This window comes from Cygnus atratus, chromosome Z (assembly GCF_013377495.2).
Source record: "Cygnus atratus isolate AKBS03 ecotype Queensland, Australia chromosome Z, CAtr_DNAZoo_HiC_assembly, whole genome shotgun sequence".
Taxonomy (NCBI): Eukaryota; Metazoa; Chordata; class Aves; order Anseriformes; family Anatidae; genus Cygnus; species Cygnus atratus.
The window spans coordinates 28,925,637-28,947,929 of NC_066396.1; the positions used below are offsets into that span (position 1 = coordinate 28,925,637).

Here is a 22,293-nt window from a genome sequence, read left to right on the forward strand (position 1 = left end):
GCAGTTGTAGAAAGCAATAAGGGCTCCCCTGAGCCTCCTCTTCTCCAGACTAAACAACCCCAGCTCCCTCAGCCGCTCCTCACAGGACTTGTGTTCCAGGTCCTTCACCAGCTTTGTAGCCCTTCTCTGGACATGCTCCAGGGCCTTAATGTCTTTCTTGTACTGAGGGGCCCAAAGCTGAACACAGTACTCAAGGTGCAGCCTCACCAGAGCTGAGTACAGGGGGACGATCACCTCCCTGGTCCTGCTGGCTACACTATTCCTGATACAAGCCAGGATGCCGTTGGCTTCTTGGCCACCTGGGCACACTGCCTGCTCATGTTCAGGTGAGCATCAGCCAGCACCCTCAGATCCTTTTCCTCTGCACAGCTTTTGAGCCACTCTCCCACAAGCCTGAAGCGCTGCATGGGGTTGTTGTGACCAAAGTGCAGGACCCGGCACTTAGCCATGTTGAACCTCATCCCATTGGCCTCTGCCATCAATCCAACCTGTCCAGGTCCCTCTGCGGGGCCTTCCAACTCTCTGGCAGATCAACACTTCCCCCCAGCTTGGTGTCATCTGCAAACTTACTGAGGGTGCACTCAATTCTCTTGGACTTAAGACAGTCCAGGTGGAGCAGCAGGTATCTAACTGTTTCCACCTGAACTGTGGGGGTTTCTTCTGCTTCTTGTCCCAGAATTCCAGGTCGGGAGGCTGAGTACCCCAAGGTAAGTGGTCTGACTAGTACCACAAGATAAGTGGTCTGACTAGTAAAGACAGATGCAAACAAGGTGTTTAAGTCTCCACTCAACTTATCTTTTTTTTTTTTTTTTGTGGTTTCTTTTCAAGTACTAAGACCCGTGAGATCAATTAAGGCATTAGAAAATGCATTGCTATGTTCAACTTGATTGCTATAATATGAACACCTCTCAGAGAAAAAAGCAGTGAAACATTTGAGTTTCAACCAGAGATTTAAAGTCATGATGAATGCACATTCAAGCATTCATCTATTTTACAAAATAATTATTGGTCCCTTAAAATTCTTCAGGTACCTTACAACAGCCTGTAGTTGCCAATGATAATTATTGACCTAATCAGGTCTCCAGGATATGTTCAGAGTCAGTACGGATGTTCTCATGTCCATTTTTTTTAAAATCTCTTTTCTAGATTCTGTTTTGATTCCATGGAGATAAAAATAATTAAAGAACCAAAAGATGGAAATTCAGAAAAATGAATTTGCCATTTGTGTACACTATATGTAATAGTGAAATTCAGTATTATCAGTCCATGTCTCTACCAGGAGCCTGATCTCAAGAGCCAAATTTACATTCAGATTATTTTAAAATTGTGACTGACTTGCATAATTGTGTATTATCCCTTGAACATGAGGTTTCCAATTTTATATCACAAACATGGTTTCGGATCCCTTGGAAGATGTGTCAACACCCTTGAACTGCCTTTCAAATCATTATCTCTCTCCACACTTCCTCCAGAATATGAAAGGTGTTTTTATTGTTGTTTTTAGTCTTTCTTGCCATGATAGCACAGAACTCTGCACCGCAAACACACCCATTTGCACCTCTGCTTCTCCATTTGCAGTGTGCCAAGAACCTCTTCTCTGGACCATTTTTAGGCACTGCAGGAAGAATTTAGAACAGAACAGAACAGAACAGAATAGAAATATATTATCATGTTTCTACCCAGAAGGTTCTGTAAGCTGAAAACAGTGCATTGTACAGCTTAAGGGTAGGCTCCTGAACACTCAAAATCACCAAAGCTTCAAAGCAGGAAAGAAGATACTGGAGATATTCAAAAGCTGTCTTGGAGATACTCAGAAGTCATTTGGACATGGTCCTGGACAAGCAGCTCTAGGTGGCCCTGCTTTAGCAGGGAGGTTGGACCAGATGATCTCCACAAGTCCCTTCCAACCTCAACCATTTTGTAATTCTGTGATTCCGTGAAAATGTTAGATGATAGGGAAATGAAAAAAAAAAAAAAAAGATTGCTACAAGTAATTCATAATGTAAAGTTTTTGCCCACAGAAAGGAAAAATCTTTTGATATATAGATGCTTTTTAATGACATCCAGATCAACAGGAGGCATTACAAATCTATAAGCTGAATTCAGATTTCATATACTCCTGTCATATTTCCTGAGGGAAAACCTGCCAACTTTTGGAAAACTCTGAACTATATAGCTGCCTGGTATTTGAATTAGGACATTCATGGATTTGTTGCTTTTTGTCATAAAACAATAAAACCAATAAACAGTACAGAATAAATTTAAAAGGATAGAAACCTAATAATCAGGTATTGCCTCAGGTATCTCATTACAGAGCTTGTACAGGTTAGAATGGTAATTTGTTATAATTCCATGCAACAAACTATATTAAATACTATTCATATGTGTATGAGTGTAAAAAAAAACAACAGTCTTTTATTGTACAAATTACATTTTTATACAGGAAACTTGTCATCTGCTGTATTAAATGCTACTGGAAATGTCCTGTTGGGACAGTTGAGATAATTACATTCAGACACTAACTTCAATGGCTTCACAGTTCTAGCCATGAAGTTCATGTTGCATTTACAAGTTCCACAGTTTTAGGGACTACTTTTGATAATCTAATAAACTATCTTTAAATGGCTATTGTCTTGGAAAAATAAGAAAAAAAAAATCCTAAACTGTTTTTTAATTACTTTCAGCAGGGGTCCTTAGCTAACAAGGTCTTTTGATCAATGTTGTGTGTTACTTCTCAAAAGAAGGGTCAGCCTTGGTGCGGCTTTTCATTCAGACCAGCCTTGCAACAGCACGTGAAGGGCTAGCAGGTGATTATGTTTTGCTAGAGGTATCATTGCAGTTATGTTTGTGATAGTAAAATTATGTATACATTTCCATAACAGTTCTCACAGAGATACAAAAAAATGAAAGTCTCACATTCTATCATACTTTTTTACTTCACTCTACCCTGAAGTAATTTACAGATGTGTCCTATTACACTTCTGTATGCTTGGAGGAATCTCAGAACATTTGCAAAGTATATGCAAGATGATTTCTGGTTCATGGCTCAAAATGAAACAAATTAAAAAGCCCATATATAAAGAGAAAATTGAAATATTTAACACTACTCTGGTGAATGAGAATAAAAACACCTTACATTGAAATTTCTGGAAATATATGCTGAATGTTTAAAGCATGGACACAACACACTGCTGGCAGATCTGATATATATATCATCACGAGGTAGGTTTTGTTCAATAACCTAGCATGTTGTTAGGAATATAAAAAAAACATGAACTAATGTCAGCTTGCTATAAAACAAATTAAAATAAATACAAACAAATTTTTTGATCTTTATCAAATGAACCTTCTGGAATAAAGTTGTAAATGTCATAAATGTAATAAAAGTCATAATCGTGAGTGCAAGCTAAATTTCAAAAAAAAAAAGGAACTACGATATTCCCTTATCATGCTAATCACTTTTTTATTGTTGTTGTTATTACATACACGTACAGTTACAATTAATTTTACACAAAGACCAGTAGGTGTACTAGGTACTGGACAGATTTCAGTGTTGTTGGTTGCTCAGCTTGGTGAGAATCTCATTTCTGTTTTCATATGCCATATTATGCTATGTTCTAGTCATACCTAAAATGGATGAAAGAATAAGATAGTTATAATAAAATACACAGTTCTTTGACACCTTACAGAATTAGCTAAATTAACAAAGTGAATAAATTCTAATACAGCTTTTCTTACTTTACTCTGAAGAAAAAAACTATTGACAGCTTTTTAATATTTAATATGGACTTTTGTGAAATGAGAAGTATTGTAAACACAACACTCAGCCAATGTATGGCAGAGAAGTCATGTGCTTGGAATGTGTGCTTGGAATAAAACTTTGTGCTGTTACTGTATGTAGTAAATACAGTGTGTTTTCAAATTTATATTGTAACTCTTTTCATCTATATCTGCAGCATTGCAACGGGTGTAAAATCCAAATCCACAGCAGCTTATTTTACAAAGGCAGTGCCTTTTTTTCTGCTTACATGTATACCAGTGCAGGCCACTGTCTTTACAGAAATGAGTCTACTCTAGTTTATTTTTGCCTTATGCTATAGAATTAGTATGGAGTTGTTCTGAGTGAGCCAAAAATGGTACAGAAATAGGTATTTGAATCAGGCACACTATGAGGCAGTGATATAGAAAAGAGTTGGGCTGTTTGTGTCAGCTACGTACTTCCTTCCCCCTTGAAGAACTTGTGGAAGCTTACGCGAAATCTAAATCAAGTATTTCCCACCATGCGTGACAATTTGCATGTCGTAGTCTAAAATACAGGTTATACTTTATTTTTTTAAAATCTCTTTTCTAGATTCTGTTTTGATTCCATGGAGATAAAAATAATTAAAGAACCAAAAGATGGAAATTCAGAAAAATGAATTTGCCATTTGTGTACACTATATGTAATAGTGAAATTCAGTATTATCAGTCCATGTCTCTACCAGGAGCCTGATCTCAAGAGCCAAATTTACATTCAGATTATTTTAAAATTGTGACTGACTTGCATAATTGTGTATTATCCCTTGAACATGAGGTTTCCAATTTTATATCACAAACATGGTTTCGGATCCCTTGGAAGATGTGTCAACACCCTTGAACTGCCTTTCAAATCATTATCTCTCTCCACACTTCCTCCAGAATATGAAAGGTGTTTTTATTGTTGTTTTTAGTCTTTCTTGCCATGATAGCACAGAACTCTGCACCGCAAACACACCCATTTGCACCTCTGCTTCTCCATTTGCAGTGTGCCAAGAACCTCTTCTCTGGACCATTTTTAGGCACTGCAGGAAGAATTTAGAACAGAACAGAACAGAACAGAATAGAAATATATTATCATGTTTCTACCCAGAAGGTTCTGTAAGCTGAAAACAGTGCATTGTACAGCTTAAGGGTAGGCTCCTGAACACTCAAAATCACCAAAGCTTCAAAGCAGGAAAGAAGATACTGGAGATATTCAAAAGCTGTCTTGGAGATACTCAGAAGTCATTTGGACATGGTCCTGGACAAGCAGCTCTAGGTGGCCCTGCTTTAGCAGGGAGGTTGGACCAGATGATCTCCACAAGTCCCTTCCAACCTCAACCATTTTGTAATTCTGTGATTCCGTGAAAATGTTAGATGATAGGGAAATGAAAAAAAAAAAAAAAAGATTGCTACAAGTAATTCATAATGTAAAGTTTTTGCCCACAGAAAGGAAAAATCTTTTGATATATAGATGCTTTTTAATGACATCCAGATCAACAGGAGGCATTACAAATCTATAAGCTGAATTCAGATTTCATATACTCCTGTCATATTTCCTGAGGGAAAACCTGCCAACTTTTGGAAAACTCTGAACTATATAGCTGCCTGGTATTTGAATTAGGACATTCATGGATTTGTTGCTTTTTGTCATAAAACAATAAAACCAATAAACAGTACAGAATAAATTTAAAAGGATAGAAACCTAATAATCAGGTATTGCCTCAGGTATCTCATTACAGAGCTTGTACAGGTTAGAATGGTAATTTGTTATAATTCCATGCAACAAACTATATTAAATACTATTCATATGTGTATGAGTGTAAAAAAAAACAACAGTCTTTTATTGTACAAATTACATTTTTATACAGGAAACTTGTCATCTGCTGTATTAAATGCTACTGGAAATGTCCTGTTGGGACAGTTGAGATAATTACATTCAGACACTAACTTCAATGGCTTCACAGTTCTAGCCATGAAGTTCATGTTGCATTTACAAGTTCCACAGTTTTAGGGACTACTTTTGATAATCTAATAAACTATCTTTAAATGGCTATTGTCTTGGAAAAATAAGAAAAAAAAAAATCCTAAACTGTTTTTTAATTACTTTCAGCAGGGGTCCTTAGCTAACAAGGTCTTTTGATCAATGTTGTGTGTTACTTCTCAAAAGAAGGGTCAGCCTTGGTGCGGCTTTTCATTCAGACCAGCCTTGCAACAGCACGTGAAGGGCTAGCAGGTGATTATGTTTTGCTAGAGGTATCATTGCAGTTATGTTTGTGATAGTAAAATTATGTATACATTTCCATAACAGTTCTCACAGAGATACAAAAAAATGAAAGTCTCACATTCTATCATACTTTTTTACTTCACTCTACCCTGAAGTAATTTACAGATGTGTCCTATTACACTTCTGTATGCTTGGAGGAATCTCAGAACATTTGCAAAGTATATGCAAGATGATTTCTGGTTCATGGCTCAAAATGAAACAAATTAAAAAGCCCATATATAAAGAGAAAATTGAAATATTTAACACTACTCTGGTGAATGAGAATAAAAACACCTTACATTGAAATTTCTGGAAATATATGCTGAATGTTTAAAGCATGGACACAACACACTGCTGGCAGATCTGATATATATATCATCACGAGGTAGGTTTTGTTCAATAACCTAGCATGTTGTTAGGAATATAAAAAAAACATGAACTAATGTCAGCTTGCTATAAAACAAATTAAAATAAATACAAACAAATTTTTTGATCTTTATCAAATGAACCTTCTGGAATAAAGTTGTAAATGTCATAAATGTAATAAAAGTCATAATCGTGAGTGCAAGCTAAATTTCAAAAAAAAAAAGGAACTACGATATTCCCTTATCATGCTAATCACTTTTTTATTGTTGTTGTTATTACATACACGTACAGTTACAATTAATTTTACACAAAGACCAGTAGGTGTACTAGGTACTGGACAGATTTCAGTGTTGTTGGTTGCTCAGCTTGGTGAGAATCTCATTTCTGTTTTCATATGCCATATTATGCTATGTTCTAGTCTTATGAATGCTTTTAAAGTTATGTTTATAAATAAGCACTTTTCTTTTGGGAAGTCTTCTTTGTCACTGCTTTTTCAACTCTTCAGCTGAAAAACTCAGCTATGGGAAGGCAGGGACAAAACGAAGAAGGATCAATAAACAAACAAGCAAACAAAACTATAATGAAGACTCACAGGGGAAACCTGTTAAGTAAAGTTAGTGTGTTACAGCAGAATTCCACAATGAAGCGCTCTAAGAATTAATATTATATACAAGAAAAGCAGTCTGAACTGTTGAACTGAATATGGTTAATTGACTAGCAACCACAAAATCACACACTAACATTCTTAAATTTAATTTTCCAATTAGAATACAACTTCATATAACTTAATTCTGTGTAACATATATCTTCACTGTTTTCCCCCATTCTCTTTCAATCAAGTATTAGTATACTGGAAGTGATTTCTACCGTTAATGTAAATTAAAAGCTCTCAACAAAAACTTCTTTTGCTTCTAAATGAGTAGACTTGTGAATGACTCTTCAAAGACAATAAAATGACTACGCAATGGCTGCAGAGTATGTATGGCAATTTTAGAAGACTGGTTAGCTTATTTATTCTCATCCCCACAAAAAGCTTTTAGATCTGAAACCTATATTAAGCAAACCATAAGCCTAAGCAAACTAGATACTGTCCATGTCACAGGGTAAATCTGAGGAAATTCCAGTACACAATTTCACTTATAATTATTGCATGTATTTAATGAACAATCTTTTTTATAAGGCATGTTTATATATTTGATCAATATTTTTCTCACAAATCATTTTTTTTTCTTTTGGAAGAATTTATGGTTCCTTCCTCCTACTTGTTTTGATCTGTAATTAATAGCTTTGTTTGTTTGTTTGTTTGGTTTTCCCCAAAAAATACAGTGGTTTAGCAACCTCTAATGAAGATCCCTGCTCTATTGGAAAAAAATTGCAGGAGGTGCGTTTTTTTCCTCTCCACATGTTTAATATATAAAAGACAGGTCCTTCATGTCCAAGAGTAGTATTGATATCTGTACTTAGCGTTGTGCTTTGCAGCATACTGCTGATTCCTTTAGAGTCCCAGTAATGCAAATCACACAACAGGAAATAGCAAAAGATTTAAAATCTTATACATTAGTTCGAATAAATACATATCCACTATTTTGTCACAGCAGTAAATCAATACAGATCTTAAATATATTTATTCTTCTTCTATTTGCTATGCAGCCTAAATAGAATAATGATTGATATAAATAATTACTGCTAATACCAAACAAAAATACACTCACACCTGTAGAAATTAAATAAATCACAAGTTCAAAACCTTTTTTTCTATAGTAGGTGTATTTTGCTTTCTGTCATACAAGACCTGACCACTCTACTTTGATTCATTAAATACAGTGTTGTATTTTAGTCAAAAGCATTTCTTACCTAAAAAATGGATTCTTCAAATCAAGAGTGTTACCAGATTTAAATCCTGTCTGGTCCACCATAGCCACAATCTGAATATCATAACTTTGTCTGCATCAGAAATAACAGTATAAAAAGGAGATAATGGAACTAAATTATAGTTAAAATTGTAATATCTTGTGTGAAAAATATTAGTGTAGTCACTATCTGAATAATTACCATTTAGTATTACAATCAAACAGAATTTATTTATCAGTGCCAGGGCATGATTTTTTAACCATATCTAAAGAAGAATAATTTATAAGACGCGTAACTGATATTTAGTGTTTGCATCTGAAAAAACATCATCATTTTACATTATGGTATTCAGTAGTGAAAGATCTTTTTCTCTCTCTCAAACAGAAATACTATAAATTTCTACATAGCTGAGTACGTCGTCATGATCAAAAATATCTTATTGGCCAAACACCATTAGGTTCAGTCTTTTTGTAATCCCAGGTTTCATCTGAAAAGATATTCTTCACATACCTTTTTGCAAGAAACCAAATTCCTGAAATGTAAACAGGACTGACAGAACAATGGAGAACATACAAAAAGGCTGAAGCTGGCCAAAGCTTCTCTAACACAGAACTGCAAGTGCAGAATTACATAAAGGTGATATCTTGATTCTAGAAACAAATTAGCTTTGTAGCGGGTTTTAGCTCTGTGTGAAAACTTGGTTTAACTGCTCATTCTAAATCTAGCAAGGTCAGTAGTGCAGGTGTCTCTGAGCCATGCTCAATTGTAGATATGCCTTACATATTGACATGTTTACAGCAGTAGCTGTGTGATCATTTTGTGGCATACAGTGCTTCTTTTGTATATTTAAATACTGAATAATTTACTTTTGAAAGAAACCTATGAAGACCTGTATTTGTTATTGGCTCCATGAGGAGTTCCTAACCAGATGTTGGCATTTGCCAAATGTCACATAAAGCATTAGTTGCTTGTATGACTGAAGAGCCTTTGAGTATTTCCTTCTTTACCTCCCCCCTTCCTCACCTCTGCCCCCCCCCTTTTTTTTGGGGGGGGGGGGGGGGGGAGAGGGAGGGCGGCAGAGGCAGGGAAGGGGATTCACCTTCCTATATAGAGAAGGTTTTGGTTTGTTTTCTATTAAACCCACATATATACGTAAGCAAACCAGGCTGCAACTTGTGTGGTCCAGTCTCTTGACAATAATTTCCAAAGCAAAGTATTTGAGTGGAGTTTCCAAATGTGATTGATAGCAGAAGCAGAAGAAAAGCACTCTGGTGAGGAAATATGCCCTTCCAAAAGCAGTCATTGTCATTAGCCTCAGTGGAAGGACTAAGAGCATGTGAAAGCACTATTAAAGAGCGCAGCTTGTCTACAGGATTTTTTTTTTCTCCTCAGAATTACAAAATGTAGTGGATTGGGAATCAACCCCACTTCTTCTTATCTCTGCATGGAACTTGGTGGGAGCTGAGGGATGTTAGGACTTCAGGCAAGCAACTAGGCTGATGACTTAGACATTACAGTAACTGAAAAAAAGGTGCGAAAAATGATTGGACATGACCTAAGAAAACTGTTGTGTGTGATAAGAGAGCTGCCAAAAGTTATAGGTAGCATTGTGAGGGATGGCAGGATTTCACGGGTGTTTGTGGAGGAATTATGTGAGAAAGAACATTACACATGAGACCTTTAGGTGAGTAGAGTCTTGCAAGGCCAACAGTGCTTATGTGGATTTATCAGTTGGATTTATAATAAACATGGGTACAAGCATGCTGAAAATTAACTGTTATTGTTTGTGTATCTCTAACACTCAAAATCTGCTTAGGAAACTTTTACACTTACCGTTTATTTGCAACAAACAAGACAGTGCCTGAGAGAGTTTCCCCTTCTTTAGCAAAGAGGGGCGTCTGAAGAAGGCAGCGTACCTGATACCAGTGAGTGAGAGGTTCTGTTGGTGCAGTTGACAACCAAACAGTTACCCTAAAACAGAAGAGAGGAACTATGTAGAATGACTCTCCAATCTTCTTTCAGAAATGATTATATGTATGTGGCTTTTCATAACTGCTCATAATGAAGTTTAAACTCTATTACAGTCAATGGGGCAAGTAATTCTATGGAATCACTCCGTAGTGAGGAAATAGTGAAGAATTTGTCTGGAAATTGATACTTTAGGCCTTAATTTCTTTCTTGGCTCATGCTGTGCACATCAACACAAGACCTGGGGACCAATTATGCAGATTAAAAAAAGAGACTCTTCAGACTCCTATTCTCTCTTCTTTCTATGCTCCCAGGACAGGAAATATTGATTTCTCTCCCATTTCACCACTTAGATCGTAGAATCTTGGAATGGTTTGGGTTGAAAGGATTTCAATTAAAGATCATCTAGTTCCAGCCCCCCTGACGTGGGCAGGGACACATTCCACTGGACCAGGTTGCTCAAAGCCCCATCCAAAGTGGCCTTAAACAGTTCCAGGGAGGGGGCATCCACAGCTTCGCTGGGCAACCTGTTCCAGTGCCTTGCCACCCTCTGAGGTGGCGATTCCTGTAGTAGATTTCCTAATAGAAATCTACTCTCTAAGAAATTACAGGAAAGAAAGGTTGCTCCTGAACATGGCAATAGAATTCTTTGCAATGCTAGTTTTATCCTTAAAAACACTGCCCAAGAAGCTTCTGTATCTAGTTTTCTCTTGGAAAGCATATTACAACAATTTTCCTGAAAGGGGTTGTAGGTATATAGAAAAGCATAACACAGGTCCTAGTGTTGTGAGTCTGATCCACTGAGATTTCACATGCTAAGGCAAAGAACTTCTAGAGTTCTAGCAACATGAAAGAGGTGCTGTTTAATCAATTTTCTACTGCAAAATTGAGGCCTTCTCAGCTGAGGATTTCAGTTAGTTCCTGTAAGTCTGCAATTTTGTCTATTGTTTTACATCATGTGGAGTTTCTAAAGCTTCTTTCAGGATTAAAACTTTTACTATCAGTTGTTAAAATATATATAAATGCCATATCATTTTTCTCTTTTAATGGATATACTATTCTGAATTCTTGTAAAACTTTATTTCAAAGGCTAATAAAGGGCACTTATCTACACAAATAAATAAAAGTGCATTTTAAAATATTTTGAAAAAATTTGCCTCATCTAAAACTAGACCTATTTAACTGGAAAATCAATAAATCTTATCCAAAAGCTAAATATAGTTAACAGAAATCTATATACTGACTACCTAAGTTTAGCTAATTTTCCCCTACTTCCTATACGAGTTGTCCCCATTTTGAAATAAGTACCTGGTGCTGCAATGAAAATTTTTCCCAAGCCTGGTGAAATTTTCTCCATTTCCATTCTGTCAATTGCAACTTTCAATCAGCTCTCATTTTTGCCCACAAACAAGACCAGCACAAATAAGAAAATCCACCTCATATTTGAATGCTGCTTCTTCACTTAAAATGTAAAATGTAAAAGTATATAATATTATGAAGAAACAGTACCTTGTGGAACAGTATAAACATAAGCATCTTGACCCTCAACAAAATCACTACCATCTGAGTTTGCTGCTCAGTTACCATATTTCTTGTTACCTCTAGAAGGCATTATTTTAAAATAACAATGGGCATGGATAATTACATTATAAACCAGCTCTGCAACAGATATATTTCTAATTCTGGCACACATTGTATGAAAGAAGTACTCACAGTGACCCTACAAATGCCACATCAAACCAGAAGGCCAGGCCATGTATTAGTCCAGACTGCATCATTTGGAAAACAAAAGGGATTTCCACCCTATAGGAGGAAAAAATAAAATGAAAATCAAAATGCTGCAAAAGTAATTTCCAAAAAAACAGTAGTGGAAACAAAAATCCATCAGAAATATATTAGTGAAACCTACCCTATATTAATTTATGTATTTCCATTCTTAATCAGTTTATGCCTCAATTTTCCATATATTAAAAAAAAGTTCTTTTTCTCTATATCGATAGAACTCACCAACGGCACTGATTTGGCCTTATTTGGTCATAGAATCAAACATGTCACTACGTATGTGTTACTGCATCATTTGTTACATCACTGCAGGATGTTACAAATACAGCAGTTCGGTCTTTCCAATGGAAAAATTCTTATTCCCAGTGAGGTATTTGGATTTAATTTTGAACAGTAAAATGCTCCACTACAAATTTAACAAACAGCTCTACTACTGGAATCAAAAGCTAAAAATTGAGCTACCCAAGCAAGAGCTGGAACATTTTCACTTCCAAAAGAAGTATTACTGGCTATGCAGTTTTACCCAAATCTCACCCACTGTTGCAGAAACATATAAAACTAGCATTCAGGTAGAACATATTAGTCCTCCTGAGAATGACTGAAATAAGTCAACACTAGCCAGCTGAAACTGGAAAGCAGATCTCCAGCTGTCTCCCCCTCTCACAATTCCTCTCCCTCACTAGACCATGCAATTAGTTAGGAGTCATGTTGAAAAATAAGCAGTTCAGAGCTTCAAAGACAGTCTGTGATATCTTCCTGTGATGACAATGTCTTGCAAGTACTTGTGGTACTCCCTCAAGTTCTCCCATAAGATACATTTTATTTCTCTAAGGTACAAAGGACCAGGTACCAATTTCTCTCTATAACTCTGGGACACAAGGAATGTAGGTAAGTGCAAATATAAGACCTTCCAAGTAAAGATTTGAAGGATTTCTGGAGAGAAGAAAAGAGGTGCAACTGGCCCCTCTTACACAAGAAATGTTGTAAACAAAAAACAAAAACATGCAAACAAACAAACCAAAACCAACAGCAAACAGATACACAAGAGCTCAGCAAAGTGGTTTGTGATGACACCATCTTACCCAGCACATTTGAGGTCTTTTAGGATGTCCGGCTGGAAAAACAACTACCTTGCCACTAGATTTAAAGATTCAAATGTATCCTAACAGACACAGCTTGGCAGCAAACTGACTTCTAGAGTCCAGTTTATCCCTTTCAATAAGAATCTTCTAAACTTCTTTACTGTTTCACAGGCTCACAGACTTCTCTGCTAACAGTAGACAAACCATCCTGCAGACGAATGTTCTGGTACATTACTAGAGGCGTACTAACCATCCTGGCATGCCACCTTCCCTGCTCCACACCCACTGCTAATCAAAACTTTCTCTGTCTCCCATCATTAACCATCAAAAGCCAATCACAAAAAGGAAAAAAAGAGTAGGTTGCTGGTGTCTGCTAACCGATGCAAATCTTCCTCGGCAGCTTCTGTGAAGTTAATGGTGTACTTCACTGTCTGGGCCATCAGAATTCTCATGTCAAAAGTATCCTAATGGGGGAGAGAGGAGAGGAGGAAAAGGTAGTATGTATTACCATTCAGTTTTGTCAGCATATATACTTGTTATCTGTTAAACAAAATGGGAAGAAGACACAAATCAAACTTAACCCCAATAAACTCATTTTAAATGTTTCTTTTTTTTTTAATTTTTATTTTTAATGGCCCTGAAAACACTGTTAGATATGAAAATTCTCCATCATCATCAGAATTTAATACACTTGATATCTTATGTTAGCTATTTGATAGCAAAGAATGTTTTATTAAGCCAGAAACAAAAACAAACAAACAAACAAAAATCTGTCCCCACATTGCTTTGATAACTTCTAAAAAATGCTGTGATTTTTTTGTTCTTATTTTTTATTTTATTAAGGCACACATTTTGATGTGCTCTTATGCACTGCACAGTTGGATAAACCCAACTAAGAGACTATGAAAAGACTTGAAAATTAAATCGTGAAATATAGGAAGCAAAATTAATGCAGACTGCCTTCTAGAAACATGTTAAGAGCAGACAGTCAGCAAATGGAATATTTCCCTACATTTTTCTTTCTTCAGTCACATGCACTAACCCTAATCCATTACTGTTCACAACCACTTTGACAAGTAAAGCAAAGCCTTAACATAAATGCTTATATCACATCCTCCTGAATGAGAATTGAAATATATCTATAGAATAAGAGGAAATCAAAGAGATACATGAATTTTTAAAAGAAAAAACAATTTAACGTGGCTTTTATTGATACGTAACTTTATGATCTCCAAGGGAAGAAAATGCCAAAAGCCAATCATCAATTCATATGGGATGGAAATACGTACTTCAATTCTACAGATTACTCCATTCTCTAATTGAAAGCCAAAGAACCAGCACTGAGATGACCATGCTATAATCAAAAATATGGCTGAAATCTATGAATACAAATGAGAGAGTTTTCTTATTTCACATAGTAAAAGCAAGAGAGTGCAAAAGGTGGCAGCAGTAGTCTGATGGTCTTTCCAGATTACTCCATGCAACAGCAGCTATACCTCTATCATTATTTAAACTAGTTAGCATAAATCCAGCCCAAATTTGCTGCAGTCAGATTTCTGAGAGCAGAACTTTACATTGTGCCTATACTAAAGCATTAAACTGGGCTGTGGTGGTGGGGTAACTGTTTTGCTTCGTGGTTTTTTTTTTTTTTCCAAAGAGCTCAAAGAAAGAGAGTGGCAGGGGCTAGATACAAGTTACCCATGAAGAAAGTATATTTAAATATTTTAAAAGGTTGTTTCATAATGCAGAAATGTGTTTGTTTGGACGCTTTCCATTTTGCTTTAATTTGTGGATCAGAGAAAGGAAGGGAAAATCCAAGGTCAAGTTACTTGTTTAAGAGAATGAAAACTGAGGGAAGCTAGTTGCATGTTAGGAAAACAGATGTGTTCACATGCTGTGGTTCCCTAATGCATGCATAGACATCTGTTACTTACAGCAAAACCAGGAATATCACATATAGTTGTTAACCTCTGGCAGCAGCTCTGTTCACAGTTCTCACAGAGTGTGTTGCTGGCTCTCTATTCAGCAGCCACAGAGCTCTGTTAAACAGCGAGTCTATGGTACATATAGGATTTTGTGGAGAGAATAAGGTAGGAATAAGAGAGGGAAAAATGTAAAAAGTAACCCCCAGACAAACAAACCTACCACTATAGGTTGTCTGAAATACTCATCCACAGCTGCACTGCGCAGACTGGACAAATTGACCCCATAAAAGCACTCTTGGTACCTAGAAACAGTAACACATTTTTAAATTTTTAGTGGAAAAATGGTTTTCTGGGCTCCAAGCAGACCCAGGAAGAGTAACTGTAAACAGCAGGTGAACTACAGCTGGCCACATCTTTCCCTTTTTCCATTTTGCCAAGAGACAAAATAGCAGCCCTCCTCAGTTTACATTCCCTATGATACAGGCCTTCTAGCCAGCACAGTTCGGTGACCTGACCCCCTCAAGCGGACATTATGTAGACATTTCACACTTCATTTCTGAAAAAAAACACACAAAAAAAAAACACATGGAAAGCAAAGAACAGGGATTAGACTGAGGCAGTCTTAAACTACTTTTGCAAACTTGATCTATTCCAGAAATGGGGGTGGACCTCATGCAGATAAAAGTGGTGCTCAGTTTGCCTATATTACAGGTCCGTTGCTTTTTATTGATATGAAAGGGGAAATTAAAGGTCATCGTATATCAACTGAAAAGAGGAAACAAACAAACAAACAAAACCCTATTTTTATCTTACAAATTTTTGCAAATGTTCATTTAATGTACGTACAGGCTGCTCCCAGTATGAATTTTGAAATTAAAATATACATGTCTGCAGAAATCATCCCAGACCCTGGGTCTAATCAACTCACTGAAAATTTTAACAGGTATCTTTAACCCCAGATAGCATAAACAAAATGGGATAGAAAGGGGAAACTGCAAGAGAGCTCAATTTCTTGTGATGGAAGTGTCATAAAACCATGGCAAACTTTCTTCTGAGTCTTCGGAAACACCTAAAAAGGGAAACCTTGAATGTCTGTTCTCATTGTTAAAACATCATACAATTCCTAAGCTATCATTACTTTTTTCAAAGTGGATGAGGAAGTCTAAACCAATCTGGCAACACCCATTTAGGACTGATAAATTCTACATTACTAGTTCTGTGCTAATTGCATAAATGGAAGATGCTCAGGTGACTACAGCTGAGAAAGTATTGTTAAGGAAGGAACTCAAATAAGCACAACAGCAGAAATCACCTCACACCAACTGCAAGTGATCTTTTACTCTTACCCATATGTTTGCTGCACTGTGTAATTGAGTTGCATATTTATTACTGATGAAAAAGAGACAAAATGCACGTTATTTGTAACCACTTGCTGTATATTTATGCTTTGTATCTTTCTATCTTGGCAAGATTTTTCACAACAAAAATAGCAGTCTGCTCTTCTATGGTAGACTATATATTATAACACTTCTAAGAATGATGTAAATACAAATTAAAACACAACTCCAAAGCACAACAGTAAGCCAAACTACAGGCCTGAAGAGCAACAACCTACTTATGTCATAATTACTATTACAATAATTACAATTCTAAGAGTATGAGAAAGATGTAACCTTTCCTTTGTACAGTAAACAGGCTCAGCTATCTGCTGCACCTAGCATTAAATCACACACTATGATTTTTCATTATTATTTTGAAGATTTTTCCAAGGTCCTGGTGCCTTTACAACAGGCAATTTCAAACAGCAAATCCAGATATTTCTTTCAGTCTTTTGTCAAGTATTATCATCCAGTTGGTTCCAGAAACATGTCCAGTCTTTAAGACACAGGGATATGCAGTTAGCTAGATAAGAAATCATTTATTAGACAAAAATATGTCTTCTGTTCTGGGTAACAAAACTGGACAATGAATTGAGGCTGTATTTTGAAGACTGGAATTCACAGCGTACAAAAATTACAGCCTGTCAACAACTAGTTCCTGACAGTACACTTCAAACACCCAAGAAAGCCCAGAAAGTGCTGTCTGAAGTAGGACTTTTATAGTTTGGGATCTATCAAGATTCCCATCTTTTTAATATTAAGAACATGAATGTCCTCGAGTGGTGTTGAAGCAGAACTGCTGCACTCTTACTCAAAAAATGTTGATCCCACATTTGATTGAAGACATTAGAAGCACTAATGTTTTGGTCTGTAGAGCACTCACTGGGCATATATCCATCCAAAACTACAACCATAGGGGATGACAGAAGGATAGATAGAAGGACTGATAATGTAGTCCTCTGCATAGGGAACATTTCAAGACAGCTATAAATTATATTGTGAGTGCACAAACTAGGAATATATCAAACAGAACCTGATATAAAAGGAGTATCACTATAGGTAATTGCGTCACACTTCTGTGGTTAATTTGGTTGATCCATTCTCATCAAAAATCAAACGGAGGTAATACAAAGATCTATCAAAAATGAGAGACATCCTTCTGCAAAGATGGGTGAAGGAGAGACTGCAATACTTTGTGATTTAGATACCAACCTGACTGCTCTCACAATTACGAAGTATTACTACAGCTTGTGATAATAATGATAAAAACATTGTTGGTGTGAAGAGAAAGTAGTTACTAGGGAAGACTTGAGTGATCTGTTTTCCACCTTTCTCAGAAAGCCTTGCAGTAGTTGACATATAATTCATCTGATTAAACGCAGAATACTGGAGATGCTTAGAAAGCAACTGGACTTTTGCTGAAATGTTATTTTTTCCTCATAAGAATATCACTGCTAATGTTTCCCCCTATATACAGCACAGCAACAGCTCAACAGTCGAGAGTTGCAGTGGGACATTTCAAGGCAAAAAGAGTGCAACTGCTAGTTGAAGCTGAAAGAAAAATTCTGGTGGACGAAGTAACTACCAAACTGGAAATTGTTCAGGACACAGGAGTTAATATTTGTTCTCTGTGATGACACCCAAGGAGTTGTTGCCATGCACAAACAGCTGGGACTTGAAGAAATAAAATAATCACCATCTACAGCATACTGTACTCTGGTATAGCAAAGGAAATACCACCAACTGATTTACAGACAACTATTTCTCACAACAGATGCTCCACAGAGTTAACTTCTTTTTTTTCTTCCAGCCAGCTCTAGCACTTCCTGAGAGATCTTCCAGGTTTGCACAATAAACAGTACGGCTCTAGTCTGGAGAAGTAATGAAGGAAAATATAAAAGTATTCTCTTCCAGTACTGACAGATACTATGCACCCCTCTAGGCTGAATCAAATAACTGATTGAATTTTTAACCTCTACTGAACCCTGGGTGATAAACAAATAAAATAACATAAATAATCATTACCAAAAATTGGCTCTGGAGTAGTGTTCCATGTACAGCTGCTCATCACAAAAAGGAGCGAAATGAATTTCACTAAATGTTGGAAACATCATTCCTAGTAAACAAAAGACAATATAAAGTAGCAAGGCATAGTCCCACAGGCAACTCTATAGGAATGTCTTAACTACTTAAAACCACCAGTTCAAGTATCTTAACATTTAGTTTTATTAGCATAGGGATTACTGATATATGAATATGTTAAAGCATTAAGTAAAACAAACAAACAAACAAAAAAACAATACTTCATAATGTCTTCATAATTTATGGTCCTATATTAATTATTTGAATATTTTAGTTCCCTTCAAATGAAGCAAAATGCTAGCTATTAAATACCTTCTCAATGTTCTCTAGAGGAATTATAGTGGCTTTTTTTGCTTACTCAATAAATACAATATTTGTGTGAGGAACTTTCATTATAGTTCAGACCTGATCTCAAATTAAATTGAGGATGGTCCTTCATCTGGCTTGGAGGCATCATCAAGGTTGTCGGCCTATGCTCTGCCTCAAAACAGCTTACACAAAGAAAAACAGATGGGTCATTATCATAGCAGACTCCCTTCCGAATAAAACAAGAGGCCTAACATGCAGACCTGACCCACTTCAAACGGAAGTCTGCTGCCTCCATGGGGCCTAGGTTAGAGATGTGAGGAGAAGCCTTCCTACCCTGGTGCTACCCTCAGATTATTATCCATTATTGATTTTTCAGATAGACAGCAATGAAATTCCAACAAGTCCAAGGGCAATCAAGAGAGACTTCAGGGCCTTGGGACAACTGGTTAAGGGATCAGGAGCACAAGTAGTGTTCTACCCTAACCCTCCAGTTGCAGGGAATGAGGAGGGGAGAAAGAGGAAGAGCCGCCAGGTGAATACCTGGCTCCAAGCCTGGTGTCACCAGCAGATCTTTGGGTTTTTTTGATCATGGGTTGTTTCACACAATAGCAGCCCTACTTGTAACAGACAGGGTATACCTGTCTCGAAGAGGGAAAAGGAGTTAGCAGGGCTCACTGAAAGCTTTAAACTAGATTTGAAGGGGGAAATGCGGGGCCAGAGGCATATGTGAACTTGGACAGCCACCAAAGTCTTACTGCTTTGGTAGGCAGAAAGCCCTAGGAACATGGCAATTAAGAGAAACTTGGGAAAGCACCGAAATACTGTTTTTGTAATATAAGTGCTACCGTGAGATTGCTTAACCTTGGGCAGCGAGAAAGTAACAAAGTGCATGTAGGCTGTATTCTGTTGCTAGGAGGTTTCCATGGTATTGTGCTATCTCCGGACGGATATAAAAGAGCAGAAGTAGAGACAATAAAAAAACTCTTTTCCTTTGCTTGAAACTTGCATCGGAGTCTGTGCGTTCATTGCCACAGGGAAAGGGATAAAAACAGGCTCACTAAATATAAGCCTGGGGACAGTATGCCAATGGTTGTGGGATGGTGTGCTACCAAGGTCCCCCTGTCTGCCATCCCAGTGGAAGCAGGTGATGGAGAAAAAGGCAACAGCAAAGACACGAGCTTTTCTAATCCATCAGTATCCACATACTGATGAATTAGAAATCACAGAAGTGCCTAAGAACGGTCACATAGGAGTTAGGGTTTCTACCCCCCAAAAGTTGATGGGATCATTAGCCAAACTGAAGTGGAAACCAATGCATGCAGTGTGGGCAGCAAAAAGGAGGAGCTAGAAGCCATTGTGCAGCAGGAAAATTATGACATAGTTGCCATCACAGAAACATGGTGGGATGATTTGCATAACTGTAGTGCTGCAATGGATGGCTTTACACTCTTTGGAAGAGATAGGCTAGGAAGGAGAGGTGGTGAGGTAGCCCTGTATGTTAGGAGTATTTTGATTGTCTTGAACTTAATAATGGGGACAATAGGGTTGAGTCTTTATGTGTAAGAATCAGGGGGAAGGCCAACAAGGCAGATGTCACAGTGGGAGTCTGTTATAGACCACCCAATGAGGATAAAGCGGCAGATAAAATATTCTATAAGTGGCTCAGAGAAAGTCTGATAATAGCCAGCCCTTGTTCTCATGGAGGACTTCAACTTACCAGATGTCTGCTGGAAATACAATACAACAGAGGGGAAACATTCTAGGAGGTTCCTGGAGTACGTGGAAGATAACTTCCTGACACAGCTGGTGAGTGAGCCAGGTAGGGAAGGAGCTCTGCCGGACCTCTTGCTTGTGAACAGAGAAGGACTTGTGGGTGATGTGAAGGCTGCAGGCCATCTTAGGCATGGCAATCACAAATGAATAGAGTTTTCAATTCTTGGAAAAGTAATGAGGGACGTTAGCAGAATTGCCACCTTGGACTTCCAGAGGGCAAACTTTGGCCTGTTTAGGAGAGTGGCTTGTAAAGTCCCTTGGGAGGCAGTCCTGAAGGGCAATGGAGTCCAGGAAGGCTGGACACTCTTCCAGAACAAAATCTTAAAGGCGCAAAAGCAGGCCATTCCCATCTGCCTAAAGGTGAGCTGGTGAGCAAGAAGATTGGCCTGGCTGAACAGAGAGCTTTAGCTAGAACTCAGGAAGAAAAAGAAAGTTTATGACCTTTGGAAGAAGAGACAGGCCACTAACAAGGACTACAAAGATGTCATGAGGCTATGCAGGGCAGAAATTAGTAGGGCCAAAGCCCAGCTGGAAGTTAGTATGGCTAATGCCATTAAACACAATAAAAATGCTTCTAAAATTACATTAGCAGCAAAAGGAGGACCAAGGAGAATCTCCATCCTCTATTGGATGTGGGAGAAAACACAGTGACAAAGGATGAGGAAAAGGCTGAGGTATTTAAGGCTTTCTTTGCCTCAGTCTTTAGCAGTAAAGTACTCCATGTACTAAGCCCGCTGAGCTGAAAGATAAGGACAGGTAACAGACTGAAGCCCCCATGATCCAAGAGGAAATTATTGGTGACCTGCTAAACCAATTAGGTGCACACAAGTCTATAAGGCCAGATGGGATCCACCCAAGGGTACTGAGGGAATTGGCAGAAGTGTTCACCAAGCCACTTTCCATCATTTATCAGCAGTCCTGGCTATCCAGAGAAGTCCCAGTTGACTGGAGGCTTGCAAGTGTGAAGCCCATCTACAGAAAGGGCTGGAAGGAGTACCCAGGGAGCTACAGGTCTGTCAGTCTGACTTTTATGCTGGGGAAGGTTATGGAGCAGATCATCCTGAGTGCCATCAAATGGCACATACAGGACAACCAGGTGACTGGGCCCAGTCAGCATGGATTTATGAATGTCAGGTCCTGCCTGACTAACCTGGTCTCCCTCTATGACAAGGTAACACGCTCAGTGGACGAGGGAAAGGCTGTGGACGTTGTCTACCTAGACTTTAGTAAAGATTTTGACACTGTTTCTTGTAGCATTCTCCTGGAGAAACTGGCTGCTTATGGCTTGGATGGGTGTACGCTTTGCTGGGTAAAGAATTGGCTGGGTGGCCAGGCCCAAAGCGTTGTGGTGAATGGAGTTAAATCCAGTTGGAAGACAGTCACTAGTGGTGTCCCCTAGGGCTGAGTACTGGGGCCAGTTCTCTTTAAAATCTTTATCAATGATCTGGACGAGGGGATCAAGTGCACCCTCAGTAAGTTTGCAGACGACACCAAGTAGGGCATAGTGTTGATCTGGTTGAGGGTAGGAAGGCTCTACAGAGGGGTCTGGTTAGGCTGGATCAATGGGCTGAGGCCAACTCTATGAAGTTCAACAAGGCCAAGTGACAGGTCCTGCAGTTGGGATACAACAACCCCATGCAGCACTATAGGCTGGGGGAAGAGTGGCTAGAAAGCTTCCTAGAGGAAAGGGACCTGGGGGTATTGGTCAATAGCTGTCTGAATATGAGCCAGCA

The 22,293-nt window shown here is 37.9% G+C and overlaps 1 protein-coding gene across 4 annotated transcripts in view; it reads right to left on the reverse strand.

The window, feature by feature from the left end:
- Positions 1–3,438: 3,438 nt before the first annotated feature.
- The window catches only part of LOC118257644 (histone-arginine methyltransferase CARM1-like), a 76,669-nt gene continuing 57,814 nt past the window's right edge, over positions 3,439–22,293 (reverse strand). For 3 of the 4 annotated variants that reach the window (XM_035565820.2, XM_035565816.2, XM_035565814.2), the window contains 7 exons: positions 18,422–18,512; positions 15,238–15,319; positions 13,471–13,556; positions 11,942–12,031; positions 10,094–10,231; positions 8,264–8,353; positions 3,439–3,627 (listed from right to left, as the gene is read on the reverse strand). In XM_035565820.2, the coding sequence (XP_035421713.1) occupies positions 3,618–3,627; positions 8,264–8,353; positions 10,094–10,231; positions 11,942–12,031; positions 13,471–13,556; positions 15,238–15,319; positions 18,422–18,512 (587 nt within the window). In that variant the 3' untranslated portion in view covers positions 3,439–3,617. Of the gene's footprint in view, positions 3,628–8,259; positions 8,354–10,093; positions 10,232–11,941; positions 12,032–13,470; positions 13,557–15,237; positions 15,320–18,421; positions 18,513–22,293 lie in introns of those variants that run through there. The other variant, XM_035565817.2, reaches the window with a different exon arrangement.